At 43.7% G+C, this 21816-nt stretch overlaps 2 protein-coding genes across 5 annotated transcripts in view; both read right to left on the minus strand.

The window, feature by feature from the left end:
- Zc2hc1b (zinc finger, C2HC-type containing 1B) overlaps nucleotides 1-4237 on the minus strand; it is a 28395-nt gene extending 24158 nt beyond the window's left edge. For 2 of the 3 annotated variants that reach the window (XR_001779630.1, XR_001779631.1), the window contains exon 1: nucleotides 4157-4237. Coding sequence is in view for 1 of the 3 variants with exons in the window: in NM_029172.1 (NP_083448.1) it covers nucleotides 4157-4184 (28 nt within the window). In the remaining 2 variants the exon portion in view is untranslated. The remainder of the gene's footprint in view (nucleotides 1-4156) is intronic. The other variant, NM_029172.1, reaches the window with a different exon arrangement.
- A 558-nt stretch (nucleotides 4238-4795) lies between these two features.
- Ltv1 (LTV1 ribosome biogenesis factor) lies at nucleotides 4796-19336 on the minus strand. Of its 2 annotated transcripts, none has more exons than XM_006512776.3 (11): nucleotides 18608-19218; nucleotides 18307-18438; nucleotides 16774-16944; nucleotides 11623-11710; nucleotides 9060-9195; nucleotides 8478-8727; nucleotides 7089-7216; nucleotides 6194-6333; nucleotides 5854-5906; nucleotides 5322-5522; nucleotides 4796-5195 (listed from the first exon to the last, which is right to left on the minus strand). In XM_006512776.3, exons 5-11 carry the CDS (start codon nucleotides 9065-9067, stop codon nucleotides 5085-5087), a joined length of 891 nt encoding a protein of 296 aa, XP_006512839.1. In that variant the 5' UTR covers nucleotides 9068-9195; nucleotides 11623-11710; nucleotides 16774-16944; nucleotides 18307-18438; nucleotides 18608-19218; the 3' UTR covers nucleotides 4796-5084. The 2 variants fall into 2 exon arrangements, with proteins under 2 accessions (XP_006512839.1, NP_852135.1); NM_181470.4 differs by lacking the exon at nucleotides 18608-19218 and adding an exon at nucleotides 19227-19336 and having other exon boundaries at nucleotides 4836-5195.
- Between the last annotated feature and the right edge of the window lie 2480 nt (nucleotides 19337-21816).

Below are 21816 nucleotides of genomic sequence, written 5' to 3' on the forward strand. Positions count from 1 at the left end.
CGGGGCCTAGCAAACACAGAAGTGGATGCTCACAGTCAGCTATTGGATGGATCACAGGGCCCCCAATGGAGGAGCTAGAGAAAGTACCCAAGGAGCTAAAGGGATCTGCAACCCTATAGGTGGAACAACATTATGAACTAACCAGTACCCCTGAGCTCTTGAATCTAGCTGCATATGTATCAAAAGATGGCCTAGTTGGCCATCACTGGAAAGAGAGGCCCATTGGACTTGCAAACTTTATATGCCCCAGTACAGGGGAATGCCAGGGCCAAAAAGTGGGAGTGGGTGGGTAGCTGTGTGGCAGGGAGGGTATGGGGGACTTTTGGGATAGCATTGGAAATGTAAATGAGGAAAATACCTAATAAAAATATTAAAAAAAAGAGAAAGTTTCAACTGTAGGCTTATGGTGTCCCTGCTAATCTGCAAGCTGACCAAAGATATTTGGTTTAAATAAGTGAGTTTAATGAATTCAAGGAGTTTAAAAATAACAGATATAATCCAATCAAAAACTTGGATATGGAGGAAGCACTCCACTCTGAATTCCATTTAAGCTAGAAGCTTGTCTATGAACAATGAAGAGAATATCTGCCTTAACAACAGAGTCACACATAATGGTCGAGGTCTATAGTGTCAACCACTAGGTACTGACTTAAACCTAAGAGTTAACTGCTATAACCTTAAAAGAACACTTTAAAACAAGCAAAACACCTATCACTGGGTAAAAGGTGTACCCATTCCTTTGAATACCGCATAGCAACAGACGGGAGTACCACTGACCCATGCAGCAGCCTGAAAGGCTCTCAATGAAAGAAAGCCATGATACATGCTACATGACTCCATCTGTAGAGCATCCTAAATGTCAAAATGTCAGAGATGGAAAACACTAACTAGATCCTCAAGACAAGGGACGACACTAACTGGTTTGGAGGTTGTAGTATAGTGGTTCAACCAGAAACTTGGAGGAAAGCAGGTTAAGGGTGAAAGGATCTCTTGGCTATACTCCCACTTTTTGCAAAACTGTATTTTGACAAAAGGCAACATTTAAAAAAAATAGAAAAGCAGTACTCTGTGACCCACACCTGAGACTGCATGGCTTTGAAAGCCTAGTATTAATGGGACCCCACCCCCACAGTCATTTACTTGAACCTATTGTTGTTTTCTCACATCTGCAGTTGTGCGGTTGTGAGGACACATGACCTGGAAAGCATACTATGTGTCCCTTCACAGATATGGGTTGCTGACTGATGAATGAGATTTAATTTAATATACCTATTAAAAATAACCTACAAAGCTGGGTGCAAGGCTCATGTTTGTAACGTCCATGCTTAGGAGGCAGAAGGACTGTCTTGAGTCCAACTTTAACTTGGACTACAGAAACTCAGAAGAGTGCGTGTGCAGGTGTGGTGGTACACACCTTTAACCCCAGCACCAAATAGGCAGAGGGAGGAGTTCAAAGCCACCCTGGCTTCCAGAACAGCCAAGGATACACAGAGAAATCCTGTCTAGAAAAATAACACTAAACAAAATACCCACAAACCAACCAAAACAACAAACAACACCCCGCCCTTCCACCCCCATCCAAAATCCTGAAACCAAAAAGATTTGTGAATTACATGTTGATGGATGTTATTAAAGAAACACACAGTAACTACATTTGAACGGTAAGGATAAAAGCGGTATCTGTTAGGTTCCTGTGTTTTCTTTTTTGCTTTCCTTCTGTCTTTACAAACCTGTTATCACTATTTTAAAAATCAGAGTCACTTCAGGCTAGTGCTTTAGTTCTGCAGTGACCCAGAGGTGGAGGTAGGTCTTGGTGAGCTCAGATACAGAAATACAAGCCAAGCACGCAGCTTGTAAGCAGGAATCCTCAAATGCCCAGTGGGAGCTTCCAGGAGTCACTCAGCACCTTGGTTGATGACATCTGCACACAGGTGCACACACTCTGGAAGCTGAAGTCACACCAAGGGCCTGTTTAGGTCATTTCTAAGACATCTCAACTAGGAGTTGCAAAAGCTGCCTTCAGAGGTAGGTTTATGTATGCCTCTAGCTGTTCTAAGAGGGGAAAGCTGTGTTTCGTGGTATCGTATAAACAAATGTTTTAAAGGAAAAGGGCTACAGTTTAGTGTAACGGGCTGGGTAGTTTAGAAACGAGTAGGAGGGAAGACAAATTTAGAATCAATCCAGAGGCCACTTGCTTTTTTGTTCTGATATTTGCACAACAGGCATGTGTCTGCATATTACAGATTTCGCCACAAGTTTCACAATTAACTTCCAAGGCGCTGGGTCTTCATCTTCTGCCCTCTAACTAGGCCAAACAGGCATATTAAGGCAAATCCTTGGCAACACGTAAAAACACAAACACTGAATAAGTGGACAGGGGTTGGGGATAAGAGCAATTCTCAATTGATGGGAGGCCATGACATCACAATGCAGGTTGTGGGTATTACCATAGCTATACAGTAGTACAGATATTCCCATAGCTATATTAGCATGTACAAATGGGACCAGCAGTGAAGACGCACACTTATATTACTACCAAGTATCTAATGAGAAAGCTTTGAAACCAATTCAGGAGAATGCTCAAACAAGACTAAAACGCAGTAGGCAGAGCCAGTGGCATGGCTCAGTGAGTAAAAGTGCTTCCTCGGGGCTGGAGAGATGGCTCAATGGTTCAGAATATTGGCTGTTCTTCCAGAGGACCCAGGTTCAATTCCCAGCACCCACATGACAGCTCACAAGTATCTTGTAACTCCCATTCCAGGGATTCTGGCATCCTCACACAGACATGCTATTCAGGCAAAACACTAATGTGTACACACACACACACACACACACACACACACACACACACATACATACGTACATACATACATAAGTGCTTCCGATAGAAGATCCACGACTTGAGTTCAATTCCCAGAACCCACATAAAAGCAGGAGAGAATCAACTCTACAAAGCTGTCCATTGACCTCCACATGCACTGTGGCCCGTGCACCTATGCATCCAATAGTGATACATAACAATTTCATGATGCCCAACTGGGATCCTTTCTCCCTGTGAACCTCTGTGGTTCTATCACTGTACAACTCAAGTTTAAGCCATCCTCTGCTGAAGTGTCTTAGCGAGTGAACCCAGCTATATAAACATAAGTCTGCTTCCCAATTTCCAGCTGCTAGCCCAGGCAGGAGGGTGAAATGGTAAGGCAAAAATTTTGCCTTCCAACTTTTCTCTAGTGAGAGGAGCCCGAGAGACCGGCTGTCTAGCATGTCACTGCTGCAGAGACCCAACACAGGGGAGGAGGAAGTGCTAGGGAGGTGGGCATACTTTTTAGACATATATTCTGAAGAACGAAGGTGACAAATGAGCTGACCTTGAGGAAGGCCTAGCTGAAGATTTGAGGGGAACAGGGAGTACCCAGGTCCTCCTCGCAGGTGTTGCTTAGCACAGTGACAGCATCAGCACAAATCTGTCTCCAACCAATGACTTCTTGAAGGCAAAGTCCCTCTTATCTCCATGAGCGACTGTTCAGCTCAGAGATGTTTCCAACAGTTTCTAGAGGACTGAAAACTGAGCATTTGAGTGTGTGTGGCTTCAGGTCTGGCGTGTGTAGGGAGAACAAAACATTAGGAATAGATTCAAGTCACTACAAAACTGTTCTCCACAATAGAATTGTGATCTTTAGGCTAAGCTAATTGGCCTCCATAGCAACTTGTTTCTGAAGACTTGGGGCCCAGCTGCATTCTCTTATTTGCAAAGTAGCTAAGTTTGACTAGAACCAGGGCATGGTGACTTCATGTGCCCAGGACTCGTGATGCTTTAGACTCTTCTGTTGAGATGGTCAGCATGATAATGACCCATCCATTTAGGTTTTATATCCCCAGTATTTATATAAAACCACAACTAACTCTGCCTCTAGGTTGGCATTACAAGACACTCAGATTCCTACACTTCCTCAATGACAGACTATGCAGGTTTTTTTTAGGTTATTGTTAAGTGTTTACAGAATAGAATTAAGCTATTACTGTTCAAAACTAAAAGAAATACTTTAGATTTAAATGAATAAAACTTAGAACAAGAGGACAGCTATCAGCTTTGGAAAAGACATACTAAACTAACAGGTGGTGACACTTCTAAATGGAGGCATGAAGTGTAGCTCACCTTCCACAAGCAGCTGTGCCTCAGCCATTCAACCAACAGTCCACACTGGTCAGGGGCAGATAAGCAAAGGCCAGTTAGAAGTCACAGTTTACCAAATAATGAATATTATGATGGAGCCCTTGCCTAGACCTTGAATCAGTCTCTAGATGTGAAGACAAGAACATCTCATCAAAACCTAGAAACTCTTGAGTGTATATTTTAATAAACAGTGGATGCTTCCAAACATTAGACAGTGTTGGAAAGAGCAACTTTCTAGGTTACAGTGAAGTAAGTTTTCTTGATTGCTCCAGTTTTGCTGTTCCTAAATCCCAAAGGGGAAAGGCCATCTGCTCTCAGGGCGAGCAGGAAATCCCAGCCATGACAACTGCAGAGCTCATCTCCAGTCCTTTTGAAAGGGTCGTTTTGTGTACCCGGGAAAATCAGCTTCTTACCCGTGGAATCTTGTCAGGAACACTCTTCTCACCACTGAGAATAAACTCAGCATTTCAAAACTGAGCTTAACCAGATCACTTCTCTACAGACGGCAAATTAAACCATGTAATTCCCAGGAAGGCGTGGAGAGGTTTCAAAGAAATAGCTGAGAACATCTGCAAACAACAATTCTGACAACCATACAAATAAATGAGCACACCAATTCCGTTCATGTTATGAAGACATTTTCCTTTAGTTTATCCAAACATTTGACTTTCATGAAATCATTTATTTCAGGGGAAATATAAGCGTGTAATATTAAACTTACAACATTATAGTATTTACAAGTTAGCTGACAGGAGAACCGCTTGTATGAAAATACAAATAGTCTATTTTTCTCAGCTATTTGCATATAAAAATGGCAGGGGCAAGCTCACCCCTCTTCAGATCCTGGTTAATTACAGAGCATAACTAAGACTGCTGACATGGAAATATAACTTATATGAATGTCCCACACCTACAGCTTTAGACCTTCAATGTTTTTCTTCAAGTTCAGTAGCTCCTTTTCTTGTCTTCTTTTCTCCAGTTTAAATGCTAGCTTGTTAGCTTTCTTTTCAACTCTTCGTTCCTATACAAGAGGATCCTCAGGTTATTCACACATTTATATGGAGACTATGTATATTAAACACACACACACACTTTCCACCACACCCTCCCAATAGCTCTCTGCAAAGCCCTCAAGAGGCCGAATTACCTTCCGCTCCTCTTTTATGGCTTGCTTCCTGGCTCTTTTATCCTCTTTGGTCTCATCTTTGGAACGAGGCTGGGTGGACACTTTGGGTAGGTCACTGCCATTGATCATCTGCATCCGTTCAACCTGCTTTGCTGTGAGGCCTTTCTTAGGTAAGACATTGAGAGGTATTCCGGTCTTAGACGACAGGTGGATTTGTTTGGGCTGAAACAAAGACAACAAAGAAAGAAAAATAACTCGAGTTATTTCCCACTCCTGTTCAAACAGCTCACTGCTGACACACGGTTGGTGCTTCTCCTACTAGCACTGTGAGAAAGGGCATTAGCAATAAACTTGTATTTGTTTGTCTATGTCTATGTGAGTGGATGCCATATGAAGAGTGTTACAGAGGCCTGTAGAAGGCAGCACATCCTCTTCAGCTGGAGTTACCACAGATGTGTGTGCTGTGAACCAAATTGGGTCCTCTCAAAGAGCAGGAAGTGACCTTAACTCTTAGCCACTCCTTCAGCCCTGGAAATGGTAGCTCCAGACTTACCTTTGGTTCATATTTGATGAGCTGTGGGTGGTTGTATAAATTGGAGTATGTACCTTGAAAAGGAAGATCATATGTCACTTCAGGACTGTAAGTTCATCAAAGTGCCTACAGTTCACTCTATGTTCCTTAGTGTCTTCATAGTGAAACTCACACTTAGAGCCTCTCTGAAAACCATTTTGAAATAATTTATAACTCACTAACAAGAGCAATCATAGTCTAAGTCTTTCTCTCTTACAGATTCTCTCAAAGTTTAACTTCTACTACAACATATCTGCTTTCCCACAATCACTTTAAATCTCTTTCATACTTTTGGCAGCCGAGTGGACAATAAGATACTTACTGCAAATGGATTCACAATCCCACTTCTCTTTGGCTTCCTCAAGAACTACAGTAATGGTCTCTTCCTTTTCAGACTCATCAAGCTCATTTGTTGGCAGATCTTGATCCTCAAAAGGCTCAAGAGTACTCAATTTTACACAACTTTTTGGTACATTTTAGAAAATAAAACAGGACAAAGAAAACATTAAATTCCATGTCAGTCAAATAGCTAGAGAAACAACAGTACTTTTCATTCCTAGTCCTAGGCCTGCCGTGTCCCCTACATGTCTCTATCCCAAAGCTGCTGTGCCCTCCCAGTTTGCAGACATTTGCTCTGCTGACAGGCACATCAAATCTAGCTGCATCTGTACAAGGTTACGCCTTACACACGATGGCAGATTCCCGAAGACGAAAAGCAGCTGCTCATCTATCTCTCTAAAGTATGCGCAGAATTCCCTTAAAGCCCATGGCCCCTTTTGTGCTGTGGAAACTGCCTGCTGCGGGGCTGCATGGAACAAGACTTGTTAGCAGATTTTAATACCTACTCAGCTTCTCTCAGATAAGAGTCCTTTTGCTGCAGATGCTGACTGAGCAAATACTTCACTGGTAAGCTCTGGTAGTCAACTGAAGAAAAGCTTATCTATTAGCCATAACTGTTCAATTCTTGGAACACCCACCATTTCAGAAAAAAGAAGAAACCAGACATTTTTAAGTTATGATTCTTCAGCCTGAGGCTAGAAGCATCATGTTACTTTCCAACTCCAGCATCCCTTCGTATTTTATTTCCCACCATAATCTCAGTTACCGTACCATGATCCTAAGTTAACTAGTGACAGACTTTGACTATGTGGACCCCTCTCCACCACAGACGTTGAGAGTAGGAAAACCAAGCAGCTATGGGAGAACAATTGTCATACTTCTCTGCCTTCTCCTTGTAGTAGTCATTCAAAACCTCCTGCAGCCGATTGCTGTCCACTTGAATGGTACCTTCCAATTCTGCATTATCCAGAGCTCCAATTTCAACATCATCATACTGTTCATAAAACTTGAAAGCAAACAGCAAAAAAAGACACTGTGAAAAACAAGTCGCTATGTTTCTTACTCCTATGCAGTATTTCAGTACTACTAAATGCTTGCAACTACCATTAATGTATGAACAGAGAGGAAGCAGCACCGGCAATGGCATGAGACCTTGTTTTATGTGTCTGAGTGTCTGAGTGTATGTACATGTGGCAGTGCATTCAGAGACCAGAAAGCAGCATGGATTCTTAGCCTCAACTACCTTTCCAGCCCCAAAGAAGACATGTTTTCAGGGATTCACAAATAGTCTGAAAACAAGCTTCTACTTAATATGAAAATAAAAGTGCTTATTCTACTAAGATCAGAAAATAACATGTTATGCAGAGATCTTTGCCTCAAATGCCTTAAAGATAACTGCGCATCCCACAGGGATGCAGGCTAAACTGTTGCTGTTGAACAGAGCCTAATTCATGTATAATTATCATCCCTGTTGAAATGATGTTCATTATTCAAATGCTGCTAACCCTGTTGTTACCTGAGCACCCGTGTCTCCTGATTGAGTACACACACTTAGTAGCTGGCCTCCTGACAGGAAGGAGGGAAGCTAACACTTCTGTGATTGTGCAGCAAAGTGAGACATCAGATACCTCATGCTCCTTGAAGGAAGACAGCCCCTCATTACTCACTATTGACTGGAGAGCTTCAAGCCCTACTACCCGCCAGACGCTATCACTTTAGGACTTTGGATGTACACTTGAGAACCTCTTCCCCCAGAGAAATCATATCTTAACCCAATATAGACATATATAATTATAGATAATGTACATAAATAAGCACATTAGAGATGCTGTCAGAAGGTAGTGAGAGCTACAGGACAGAATAGATGAAAAGATTCTGCGTGAATAATCCACCAACCAGGAGCTGGCCTGCCACAGAGGAGTCAAATCCAGTATACCTCAACTTTCTAAAGTACCTCGACTTTGTTTTTAGTATCAATTATACCTGAAGAACTTAAAAAAAAAAAGGTAAATGCAATTTTGTTTACGCTAAGCCAGCTAACTCTTAGGAAATTTTGCAGATTATGGTCAGACACAAAATCAGACCACCAAACCTTAGATGTCAGGATGTCAGGACTCTTTGGACCTAATAGGTCTTTCCAGAGCAGGATGTAGCTTTGATGTATATTAATGAGATACACAGTTTCTAATCCTGAAAGAAACTTTAACTTTGGCTCCACTGTCTCTGTTGCATGGGAAAGTGTTCAGACACATTTCCCAGGGCCTCACCTTCTCAAACCTCTCATCGTGTAGAGTCAGCTGTTCATTTCTCCTCATGACTGAGGAGGTCATGGAGTACTCTGTGAAACGGCTTTTGGTTTCCTCTTCCCAAAACAGGTGCTTTTTCATGGCTTCCTGCGGTGAGCCGGGGGCAGATAGGTCACCTCCATCTGACAGAAAGCCTGCAGAGCTCCTGTCATCACTCCCTTCCTCGTCGTCCATGTCTTCCCACTCATGGCCATCGTCTTCCTCAGACTCCCTAAAGCCAACAGGTCATAAGTCACCTGTCAAGAGAACTTAAAAACTAACAGCACACAGCAACTTTACATAAATCTGGAGCAACTGCTGGAGGCTCCAGAGGGAACGGGACTCAAGATGGCGCTACACTAGCCTGGCGTGGTGGGAAAAGCCATCAGCCACCAGGTTCTGGGATCTCAGATACTACAGAAATATATGTTCAAATCTAACTATTTGTGCACTGAAACAGATGTCTTAGACTACGTGCTCTCAAACTTGTCTTCCTACTAGAACATGGTTACCCCCACCCCCCCCCCCCCACACACACACCAGTATGGCAAGCCCCACACATACGTATCCATCCTCTCTCCTCCTGTCGGCTTGTTGGCCTGAAGAATAAAGTCATCTTCAAGGAGGTTTTCTGGGTCATCAAAGTCAAAATCATCATCAAGAGCTGCAACGATGTCTGGATCAAAATCCAGTCGAGGTCCTACAAGGAAAAGAGAAACTGAGTAAAACACGTATCTTTAATTCCAGCGCCCAGGAGTTCAAGGTCAACCTCAGCTTTGATGTTAGTTGGACACCTGCCTGGGCTCCACTGCTATAAAGAAAACAAAACAGAAGTCCTGAGTTCTGTATCCCTCTGGGGGGCAAGAAAGCCACTCCGTTTACTGTATACAATCACATCTAAGTAAGTATGCAGAGAACAGAAGGATTGAAACACTTAAGTCCAGTTTAGGAAGATAGAATAAAAAAACCAAAACAAAACATCCTTCTTCAACGTTTCCTAGTAAAAATACTTCTGTTATGAATCTATGCTTTTAAACTGTCTTTTTAGTAGAAATTTTCCTAAATTTTCACCTGCAGAAAGAATCCAGGTTTCAATTCATTGAAATCTCTGGTGACTTTTTACATGTTTACAAAGTCAGACTATAAAGGTTAATAAATCCCAGCTGGTTTCTTTAGCTACATAACTCTATTTAGTAAAATGAACTCAGGAGTTTAAACTTTCCTTTGACACAGCTGCCAATGAGGTCAGCTGCACTACCTTGCCTACCTGCCCTGCCGCATGCTTGCTTTATTCATCCTGTCAAGCCCAGCTGCTATGCTCCAGTGTAGACAATGCCCGCTATTTACCTTCTCTTGGTTTTGCATGCAGTCAGTCTCTGTCTGGAACATCTTTTTCCCAGCCCCCTCTCCCTCCTCCTTCCACCTGCCTTCTACTTCAGAAAGCAACTCAGGGGAGTAGAACGTGTGGGCCAGCATGCTCAAAGCCTTGGTCCCACTCAGAGCTCTTCCCGAGCAACCACAAAGGCAACAAATGAACTTTGCTGTTCTCTTGAGAGCTTTGCCCAGCTTCCCAAGGCCAGGTCTGTGCCCCTTACATTTATTCTGCTATGCACAACGAGAATATTCAATTTAGTACCTTCCCAACAGACAGCAGTTCTCTCAGGCTAGGGACTATGCTTTACTCTGGTTTAACCCAAGACTCTACACTGGCCACTCTAGAATGAATTAATGAAACAACACTACAAGGGAAAGTGCTGGTTAACTTGGGAAAAAAATACTAAAAATTGCTTCTGTGGATCTTTGTTTTAAACTATTACAATGGCGGTACTTAAAGTTTTCTTTAAAGAAGCCTCAGTTTATCTTGAGTGAATCACAAAATAGATTTCTTCCAAATACATACTATTGTTTAACATTATAAGGAAAGTGATGACGACTGTTAACTTCATAAGAGAGCACACGAACTTCCCTTTCTAGATGTCTACATTTTTCTCCAAACAAGACCTAGAAAGACCTAAGAATCTGGTGTGTAATGCCAAACTGCTGGCCACACTCACTTCCTCTTTCTGTTCTAGTATCTCAATTCTAGACTTATCTCAATTGTTTCAACTCTTCACTGTGGATGGAAAAATCCTGTATTGTTGTGTTTCTTTTTGTGTAACACAAACTTACTGAAATGATAACTTAAAGAAGTGAAATTCTTTCTTTTTGGCTATGAGCCTTAGCCTTTATCAGATGAGCCACCCGTGAACCACAGCCTCAACAATGAGCAGCACAGCAAGATACACCCAAGACTATAGTATCGGTACCTGTATTTTTAGGGTAACCAATCAGACTTAAGACACACTTAAATAGGAGGCAACTGTAAACCTAGCCAACTGCCTACAGTAGGTATAGTGAGAGGTGAGACCCTAGGAGAACCTACCTCTGCCACATTCCTAAATCAGTGCCATTCCCAACTGGATTCTAAATACCTATTCTTATATCCACAGATAGGTGTGGCTCCCACCCTTCATCAAAGAAGCCCCTCGTCACAGTAGACAAGAGATCAACACAGAAAGCTGCAACTGGTCTAAATGCAGAAACAACTGACTATGGAGTAGCCAGACCCAACAGAGAGAGCTAACACAACCCCCACACTTAGGGCTAAAAAGCATCAAGGAAAGGCGCCGGGAAGATTTTAAGAGCCAGAGGTCCAAAGTAGTATTTTCTATACAACAGGAGCTGCACCCATGGACTCCTAACCATACTGTCACCTAAATAAGACCCATACAAAAAACAGAGCATCAGCTGACTTCCCACAATGGATGGTAGATGGAGGAATTTCACAAGGCCCCACCCCTAGATCAAGAGCTTCAACTGATAGCTGCTGAGAGAGGAAACCGGGCTTCTCCAGCGACAGCCTTCCATAGTGATCTAAGCCCAAACATACACACAGGGAGAACATAAATGAACCCAGCAGGCAGTATTTACACATACACATATATGCAACACTAATTAACAAGCGGTCATGAAGCTGAGAGGCAGTGGGGGATGCAGGGGAAGTGAATGTGTGGGGTAGAAATCATGCAAACGTAGCACTCATGCATGACATTTTCCAATAATAAAATTTTAAAAAAGTTAACCTCACCTGAAACTGGAGCTGCTTTGTTTAACAATCCAACATCTTCCTCAAACTCGGATGCAAACACAGATGAAGGCAACTTAATTCCAGTGCTCTTGAAAAGGAAGTTACACAGCTGTTAGGCTTATGTAGAAAATACTGTTTAGCCACTGTACTAGGTTAGAAAACATGCTTTCAAAATTCATGTCCATCCATCCATCCATCCGCAGGCTGTGGCCACACTTGAAATAGGCTTGCTATGGCTTACTCCAGAGGGAATACAGCAATTTACTCATCACTAGAAAACATTAAGGCTGACACCAGGTGAACCTCGACAGTTGATCAGTGCTCATGTGACTAATGGAGTAACAGGTTGAAAGTGGTCTGCTATGAAGGCCAGTGCGTAGGTCTGTCACATGTGCTGTGTGACAACCTTTACTACCTTACCTTAGGCCTACTGTCAGTAAGAAGACCACAACCATATGTATTCCCTTGATCTTGAACATGAGTTCAGTGGCTGGCTTGCCCTCACATAAAGGGGAGAACAAGACGAGACGATGGAGGGAGATGGAGTGAGGCACTCTCATCTAGGACTCATTAAGAGCCAGAGGTCCAAAGTAGTATTTTCTATACAACAGGAGCTGCACCCATGGACTCCTAACCATACTGTCACCTAAATAAGACCCATACAAAAAACAGAGCATCAGACACACTGCTGGCAGGCTCTGGAAGCCAAGGGTCAAATGAACGACAGAATCTCCTTGAGTCCCCAAGAAGGAACTGAGTCTGCCAAGAGCTTAGTTTCAGACTTCTGGCTTCCAGACCTGAGAGCATAACTGTCTGCAGTAAACCACTGACTGGGAGAAGTATTACCAGCCTCTGGAAGCTGGTACCACCGCACCCTTGGATCTCTCACCCATGTGCCAGGAAATATTCTCACCACGCCATCACCACCCTAACAGGACCCTTTCACACATTTCACAGCATCTCACACACTGCTCCACTCAATCTCCTAGCTGTCAGTATGGACATTTCATTGAAAAATAAAAAGATCAAAAATTGAAAAGTTACATGCTGAAATCAGTCTCTAAGAAGATTGAGAACCGAACCCACACTTTGCACCTCTACCTGCCTGGAGTCTCAAAAATAATGCCATTTTTTCCTCTTCGATTGTAGGTGACATCCCACAGGTCTGGCAACGAATGGCACTGTTGCCTTAACTCTAACGGAGATCACAAGCACCTCTCCTTCACTATAGTCCTCTGAACTCTCGTGTACCACGACTTCACTCCTTCCCTTTGGTCAACATCCTATGTATCATTAATGAAGTAACTGCAAAGCAGCTCCTAGTCAATTCCTAGCTCAATCTTATCTCTGCCAGATGTGACCTTCCTGCACTTTTAACAAGTCCTGATGCTTCAAGGCTCCTTAAGATCCAAGCCTACTCTAGGTATCCAAATGTCTGTTACTTGGCAAGAGACCACAGGAACCAAGCCTAGTTCCTCACTAGAATGTAATAATTCAATACAATTTAGTGAGCACACATAAGCCTGTCACTGTGATCCAAAACAGCATCCCTGAATCTGTTCCTGACTGAAATGTTCTTCCACGTAGGGCCACATCTGGTGGTTAGCTTAGTTCCTATTCTCCTATAGAGAGCCATTCCTAGAATTTTCTTTTCTGTAACCTTCGCTCTTCAATCTTAATATGCAATCTATGAATACATACACTCTGACTGACCCGTTGGCTTTCATTTCCTCTCCTCCATCAACTAGTATGTGAGAGTGGACACAATGCTATGTCCATGTGTGCCTCCCAGCTCATCCACCCTGACCTCAGTCCAGCCGCAGAACAACATGAAGACAGATGCCCTCTGGCCCACAAACTGAGCACTGTAGCTGGGCAGTAGTGCAAGCCTGGATTTCCAGCTTTTGGGAAGTTGAGGTAGAAAGAGTCAGATTTCCAGATTGGCCTGGGATACATACATAAAGAACCTGCCTGAATAAAGCTGGAAAAGGACTCTGGAAGCTCCCTTCTGAGACATAATGGCACAAAGGTTCACAGCTGCAGTGCATACACAACAAGCTGTTATGGCATCTAAAATGAGATTCCCAGTGGCATAAATATGGGGTAACATGTTTTGTTTTTTTTCCCATTATAAAGTCATTTCGAAACAACAACAGCAACAACAACAAAACAAACAAACAAAAAATCAAGGACTCATGTACCCTGAGCTGGCCTGGAACTCAGAGACCTGCCTGTCTCTGCCTCCCAAGTGCTAGGATTAAAGGTGTGCACCACCACTCCTGGCTAAAGCCGTAATATTAAAAACAAACAAACCACAAACCTTTACCGAGACATTTTTACATTCTATACAATTCACCTACTAACACATACAACTGCACGGACCTCTGTCTATTACTTTCCATCACCATGATACCATCATTGTCATCATCACTGTGGAGTCTGTGTAGGTCTGTGAATTGAGTTTCGGCTGACAGTCTGGCAAGAGCCCTCACCACTGACCCCCTCACTAGTAACTCTGTTAAGACTGTGATGACCAATCATGATGGTGCAAGTTGGTTATCCCTAACCCACAGGATGAAGAAGCAAGAAGAGCCATCGCCATCGTAACATTTACTTAAAGCAAGGCCCTACTATGTAGCCTTGCTGGCCAGAACTTTGCGCGTAGACCAGACTAGGCTCAACGCAGACATCCTCTTGCCTCTGTTTCCTGTATGCTGGGATTAAAGGTGTGCAACCATTTACTATTTTTTAATCAAGTTTGAAGTGGAGTTTTCTGTTACTTTGAATGGAGAATATCCAATATCCTATCCTTTTTAAAAAAAAAAAATTAAAAAAAAAAGAATGGTTAAAACAATATATTTTTTAGACTTTTTAAAGGTTACAGTGATTCTTCTTAAAATTCTGAGACTAAGGAGGGGTTAGTAAATTTACCTATGGGATTTTATCAAGCCTTGAAAATAGTCAATGATCAAATAAAGGACAAGCCCAATGCTGATGTGTTTATTTTAGTAGTTGTAGTAATTCCCAACTACTCCACTGAGTTTTCAGTTCTCTTCTCCCAGAAGACATGTTGTCATGTGAAAGGCAAGGCAGGCTCCAACAGGCACATCTACATCTACACCACCACCCCGCACTGTGTTACAGTCCTTTCCTGTGCTCCATCTTTCCGACAAATTCAAATTTAAAAAGTGCTTTAACCAGAGACCTGGAAGCTGAGAGACTCTCAGGACTCAAAGGGAGGGACCTTAGATGAAATGCCTGACAGTAGGGAGAGGGAAATTATAGAGCCCACCTCCAGCAGGAAGACAGGGCATCAAATGAGGGATAGGGTTGCCATCCCACAGTCACTTCTCTGACCCCTAATTGTTCCTGTCTGAAAGAATTACAGGGATGGAAATGGAGAGGGGCCTGACGAAAAGAAGGTCCAGTGACAGGCCCAAAGTGTGATTCAGGTCAAGGGGAGGCCCCAAGGCCTCAGTAATAACTGAGGCTATGGAGTGCTCACAAAAAAGACTGACCTCTGAAAGACCCAACAAGCAGCTGAAAGAGTCAGATGCAGATATTTGCACCCAACCAATGCACAGAAGCAGCTGACCCCTGTTGTTGAATTAGGGAAGGCTGAAAGAAGCTGAGGAGAAGGACGATCCTGCAGGAGGACCAGCAGTCTTAATTAATCTGGACCCCCGAGATCTCTCAAACACTGGACTACCAAATAGACAGCATACACCAGCTGATATGAGGTCCCCAAAACACATACAATAGAGGACTTCTGGGTCTGTGTTCATTCGAGATGATGCACCTAACCCTCAAGAGACTGGAGGCCCCAGGGAATTTAGAGGTCAGGTGGGGTGGGGGGTGGGGACATCCACGTAGAAACAGGGGGTGGGGAGGAGGTATGGGATGTAGAACAGGGTGGAAGGGGACGGGGTGGGGAATAAAATATGGAGTGTAAAAATAATACAAAATAAAAATGAAAAAAGTGCTTTAAATCATATCTTTACAACACAAAATCAGTGCCACATAAGCCATTTCTTTCTAGGTTACCATATCCTGGGTTCCAACATGGCACCTTCATGTATGTATATCACACCTCTGTCTTTAAATGATCTGATCTGTGTAAATAATTGTCTGTACAAACACAAATGAACTGCCCACTGAGTAGCTTCATTCCATTAAGGAAAAACAGTGATTACTCTTACTCAAAATGAATTAAGGATTAAAAGCTAGCTTTTCTCTGTTCGGCAGAGAATTCTGTTCATGAACGTTGTTCATAGTGTTGCACAATGCTATGACTTTACTAAAACTTTTCCTCTTAGAAAAGAGAAAGCAGCTGAGCAGGCGGCAGAACAGGAAAGGAGCAGTAAGTACCCTGCTAGCCGGGGAACAAGAGAACCTGGTCCTATGGTAGAGATGCGGCAGTGCCCTGGCCTACAGAGAAAAAGAACTGGTCAGCTGCAGTTGATGCCTCTTTCTTCAGGACACACCCAGAAACCTGACTCTTATTTCCTCAGCAATGAGCTTTGCCCTGGAAGAGTTAAATCTTATCTTTCCATCTCTCTTCTTTTGTTGAACATTCCAATAAATATCTTTTCCCTTTTGAAGTGCCAGGTGATAGAATGAAAGGACAAAGTGCACACCAATGGGGCGTCCTCAACAGAGGCAGGCACCCGCAGGACATCCAGGCGCAGCACAGGCACACGTGAATGTGCTTGCTTGTCTGTAAAGGGAAAAGCGTGGGACAGTGGTCTGCACTCCTGCTGTGGGTGGCACTACAACCTGTCCATGCTACTCTCTCTATGGCTACCTTGCAGAGTTCACAAAAGTGTTAAAGATCTGAAAACACCTCCACAACAGTTTATGATCATAAAACTATGTCAGGATACAGGATGCCCTGTTTTTCTTCTATGGAAAATGCTGCCTGACATGACTCATAGTTCTGAACCTGACAAAAGGCTGTTAATATTGACAGCAGCTACCAGAGAAAGGGCCTACACCCAATGGTGCAGACATACACATGTCTATACAACAGCAGGCAGAGACTCTATATTCTTCATACCGGCACCATTTTCTGACCCTAAGTTATTGACTTAAAAACGAGGAGTCTCCCCATTGCTGCAGGGTTTCACATGTAAAGGGGCCGAGAAAGCTTACTGAGTATACGCAGGGGTCTTCTGTCTTGTCGCAGAGGGGTGTGGCAAAGGAGGTGCTGGGGATAAGCTCTGCGGGCCCAGAGGGCTCCTTCAGGTGCTGCAAGTAATCATAATCGTCGTCGAAGAACACGCCGTACTTCCTCTGCTCAGCCCGTCTTTCCTCGTCATTGACCTTGGACAACAACACGGAGTTAGCTATCCTGCCACGAGTAAGGCCAGGACCCTGACAACTTTTGTAGACAGCACAGGAATAGTGGCTGATAGGAATCATTAGTTCCTGACAAATACCACAACTACAGAGAGTCCAAAACATAGTGCTACATACAATTATAACAGAATGACAACAAGCCAGGCTGAGGCAGGCCATTAGAACCCACCAACGTATGGTATGACAAGCCTGAAAAACGCAGACCTGGTCTCAAAGACAAAGTGAAGCAGGAGCACATACACATAACACGAGTGAGAACGAGTCTTTCTTTCTTTTTTTTTTTTAATTTTTTATTAGGTATTTAGCTCATTTACATTTCCAATGCTATACCAAAAGTCCCCCATACCCACCCACCCCCACTCCCCTACCCACCCACTCCTCCTTTTTGGCCCTGGCGTTCCCCTGTACTGGGGCATAGAGAACGAGTCTTTCAACTAGACAATTCTGCATGGCAAATCTAGGTAAGAAATATATGTAACATACACTCAAAAAATGTCACTGGAGGCTTAGAAGAAAAGATTTGGAAGCTTTGACAGTAAGTATAGTTTCTTGTACTTATACCCAAAGAAAGCTTTTCATGAAGTGGTGTAATGGGTGGCTTTAAGGAAAAGTTAAAGGGAGGCAAATGCCTCGAAATACTTAAAACGTTTTTTTACACTTTTAATGAGTGTGTATGTGCAGCTAATACACACAGAGGACAAAAGGGAGTAGCAAAACCCCCGGAACAGTTGTTATAGATGGCTGTGACTCTACATATGGGTGCTGGGAACCGAACCTGGGTCCTCTGCAAGAGCAGCAAGTACTTAAACACTGAGCCATCTTTCCAGCATCCCCCAAAATGTTTCCATTATCCATCTTTAACAAGTGTGATGCTAACATAAACCAACCTACTCACGGCCCCTCTAGGATTGCCAAAGCTATCCATGAGCTTGGATGTTCTGTATTTCATGACATGAGAGACGAGGGGGCAAATGGAAGACTACTGTAATATGGGGGAATCCCAAGAGAAAGCAGAGACTGAGCATACCGCCATAGCCTAAATAATACTGTGCAGATGGAGGCTGTGAACTAGTGAACTTGACTAATATTCTATAAGATCTCTTTATTTAATAATCTCAAAGATGCTTTAGCCTGTCAATCAAAATAAATACACAACATCAAACATCAGCACAGAAACTGGAAACTGAGTCACAGCTCTTTTTTTTATTTTTTTAAGAGGACCAACTTCTGAGAATGCCCGGCATGCTTAAGTTCCCTGGGTTCCATGTTCAGGACTACAAAACTACCATTCACCTAAAAACGTAGTGGCTCCAGAACAGGACCTACCTTTTGTGTAGGCAAGAGAACCCTCTGGGGTGCAGTTTCATCTGCGGCTAAAGGATCTCGCTGGCTCCGGTGGACCAGGTGAAAAGACACAGCTTTCTTCTTCTCTATAAAGGGCTTTTTCTTTCTGTGAGGCTACAAAATAATCAGGAAAGGTCAATAAAACAGAACCCCCACACAGTGGGCAACGCCACAGCCACAGGTACACTCAGTTAAGCATGTGGAGGGTGAACAGATATTTCAGATTTGTACACCTAAGCCAGACAGGACAGGAGTCCCTGTCTCCTGAAGGATCCATACTTACCTTCGCCAACAAACCCTGGCTAGGCACCTACTCTGAGACACTTGTTCAAAGGTGCTGGGGAATATGTGGGGCAGTGTGAGAAACTCTCCGCTCTTAGCAAGTAAATCAGTAAGAGGGAAAATCAAACAGGATTTTCAAATCAAAAGCAAATGCCTGAAGTCTCTCTTAATGGGTGCTCTGGGAAGGTCCCCGAAAAGTTTTATCAACAAGACAAGGAGCCTGCCACAAGAAAATATAGACAGACACTTCATCTACAAGGTAGTAAATAAGATTAGGGCACAGACAACTAAGGTTCAGATGATTTACTCCTCGATACATTCGTATTTGCTCTTCAGCTCTGGGTCTAACCAGAGTTGCTACCCAGTGGCCCAAGTGAACCCCGGAAGCAGGGGGCGGAGCTTCTGCGTCACAGGGACGGAGTTACCCAAAGCCTTCAGGACTGGAAACTCCGGGCGTTTGGCGAAAGGGAAACCTTCTTTCTCCTTCCGAAGTGCCCCGGGGGTGACGAAGGTGACTGGTGCCGGGAGAGTGACAGGACTCGGGGCACCAAGCCACGCGGCCAGTGGCCTAAGTCAGCCGCAGGGAGCGGCTCCCTCCCGGAGCACCGCGGTTTTCTCACCATGATGAGGCAGGGACACCCTCTCCGGAACCGCGGCAGCCGAACCGCCGCTCCCCGGTACCTGCCGGCAGCTCCACACGTGGGTCCACAGGGCTAGGGCAGCACGTCACACGATGGCGGGGCAAGGAGCCAATCGCCGGCGAGCCGCTAGGCTGTAGCCGGAAGTTGCGTGAGCCCGCGGTGACAGAACCTTCCCGGGGACTTCCGGGAGGTGGGGCTAGCAGGACCTTCAGTGGGCGGGGCTTTCTGGCTGGAGTTGGTGGCGGCAGGGAGTAGCCTACTTACCTGAGGGCAAGTTTCAGGTTCCAACCTGGGGCTTCAGATATTCCTTACCTGTGCTTAACTCAGAACAAACAAAACAAAAACAATCAAAAACAAACGAAAACAAGACCAAGGCTGTGCAGGTTCATGACAGGAAAGTGGTCACTTCCCTGGCTTCTTCTTCTTCTTTTTTTTTTTTTTTAATATGTTTGTTTGTTTGTTTGGTTGTTTGGTTGTTTGGTTGGTTGGTTGGTTGGTTTTTCGAGACAGGGTTTCTCTGTGTAGCCCTAGGCTGTCCTGGAACTCACTCTGTAGACCAGGCTGGCCTCAAACTCAGAAATCCGCCTGCCTCTGCCTCCCGAGATTAAAGGCGTGCTCCACCACTCCCTGGCCTTCCCTGGCTTCTTGACCTAAGGGGAATCAGTTGCCTAGCAATGTCCAACCAAGGCCTAGCTTCAATAGGCAGAGTCTAACATCTTTAGGGTTTTCGTATTACATCTTTTTGATGAACAACTCCCAACCGTACCTTTAGCACAGTCCATAAGTGTTGGTATTCTGTCTGGACTCCACCCCCACAGATACCTGGCAATTGCCAGGTATTCGCTGCCCCACGGTTACCTGGCAACAGCCAGGTAGACCTGGCCCTATAAAAGGGGCTGCTTGTCTCCCCCTCTCCCATCCTCTCTCATTTGCCTTTCTTTTGCCTCTTGCCCTCTTGCTCCCCATTCCCTCCCCCCCTTGCTCCATGTGTCATGGCCCGCCTCTACTTCACTACTCTCTCCTTCTCTCTGCCTTTCTCTGCCTCGTCTACTTTCTTAACTCCCCTCTCCATGCCCTGAATAAACTCTATACCCCCTTCTCCCAGACCCCGCCAGAACTTATCGTAATAGCTCTTTCTCTTTTTATGATCACAACACTAAGATTATTGGTTTTAGGGGCATTTGATGTAATAAAATAAATTCCGAAGCTCTGATGATTGCATATTTTTTTAAGATGAAAACTAATAAAAACCCAAGGTGGTTTTTTGTTTTTGTTTTTTGAGACAGTGTCTCATGTAGCCCAGCCTTCTGTCCAACTTGAACTACGTATCCTCCTACTTGCATCACGCTAGTGTTGGGCGTATTCGATGTGTGTGATGCTGAAGACTGAAGCCAGCCAGGGCTTCCTGCATGCTCGGAGAGCACCCTAACACGTTTTCTGTGACTACATCTCCATCCCCCAAGTTGTTGCTCACATATTTTGTGGTGCCTTAAGCAAATAGGATTTTAAGTGTAATTTCTTAGGAAGATTTCCGTCGGATGCTGGAGAGGAGCGTGATGAAATAATCCAACATTCTATCAGTAGACGCTTGCTTTCTCATTCCCAATTGCTAGTGGTTTTTTTTTTTTCTTCAATGTCTTGAGTTCTGTTGAAATGTCTCTATAATTATAGCCAAATATTATCATTGTAAATGTTTGTGGGCTACTGTTCTTTTTCTACAAGAAAAATAATGGAAATAGTTTAGATCAGAACCACACGTTTTGTCATGAGAAAATGTTTTGTAAAGTACATATATAGTTTAACATATCTTTATGCTAACTAGCCATCATTCTTTGCTATTTGAAAGCAAGATTTATATGGGAAGCACCAGGCTCAGTTCAATCTGTTTTATTTACTACTGGATCTAGTTCTTGATACACACACCCAATAAATATTTGTTTATGGGAATTAATGATTTGGCATTCTACCTGAATAACCAATTTCCCCACTATGACTCTGTGAGAGAGGGGCTATTAGGTGCCCTTATGAGCATTTTTACTGCAACCCAAAATTCCCAGAAGAAAAAGCCATATTTGTGTTGAAGATTTTAAATGACTAATTAGAACTTCATGATTGTGGAAAGTTGGAATGTTGCCTATATTCAGTACCCCCTTAGTAGCTAACTCATTGTCCTCCTCTGGGTCTGACCTGGCAACCTTTTGGCTATTAGGTAAAACATTTGACATGTATTCTTGCAACCACTGTTTCCACCAACCCCAAAGCTAAGAATGACATCAGCTAACATCCCAAACCACCGCAGAGTTGTCCCAGCACTACTGCAACCTGTCTACCTGTGATAGCCCAGCAGTGTATTTGGAAAATGCATTTATTTATGATTGTTTATGGGTTGTTGTTTTTTTTTTTTTCCTGAGACAGGGTTTCCTCTGTGTATCCCTGGCTGTGGTACTCATTCTGTAGATGAGGTTATCCTCAAACTCAGAGATCATCCTGCCTCTGCCTCCTGCGTGCTGGGATTAAAGGAGTGTGTCAAGCCAGCCTAAAGACCTTTCGTTTCTTTTCTTTTTCTTTT

This window comes from Mus musculus, chromosome 10 (assembly GCF_000001635.26).
Source record: "Mus musculus strain C57BL/6J chromosome 10, GRCm38.p6 C57BL/6J".
Taxonomy (NCBI): Eukaryota; Metazoa; Chordata; class Mammalia; order Rodentia; family Muridae; genus Mus; species Mus musculus.

Bases quoted from the DNA above. Each gene is read 5' to 3' on its own strand.
- Ltv1 (NM_181470.4), bottom strand. The intron at 5,523-5,853 runs GTAAGTCTGGAG...TCTTTGTTTCAG, and splicing joins TCATCAAATATGAACCAAAG to CCCAAACAAATCCACCTGTC. The intron at 5,196-5,321 runs GTAATTCGGCCT...CCTCTTGTATAG, and splicing joins CCATAAAAGAGGAGCGGAAG to GAACGAAGAGTTGAAAAGAA.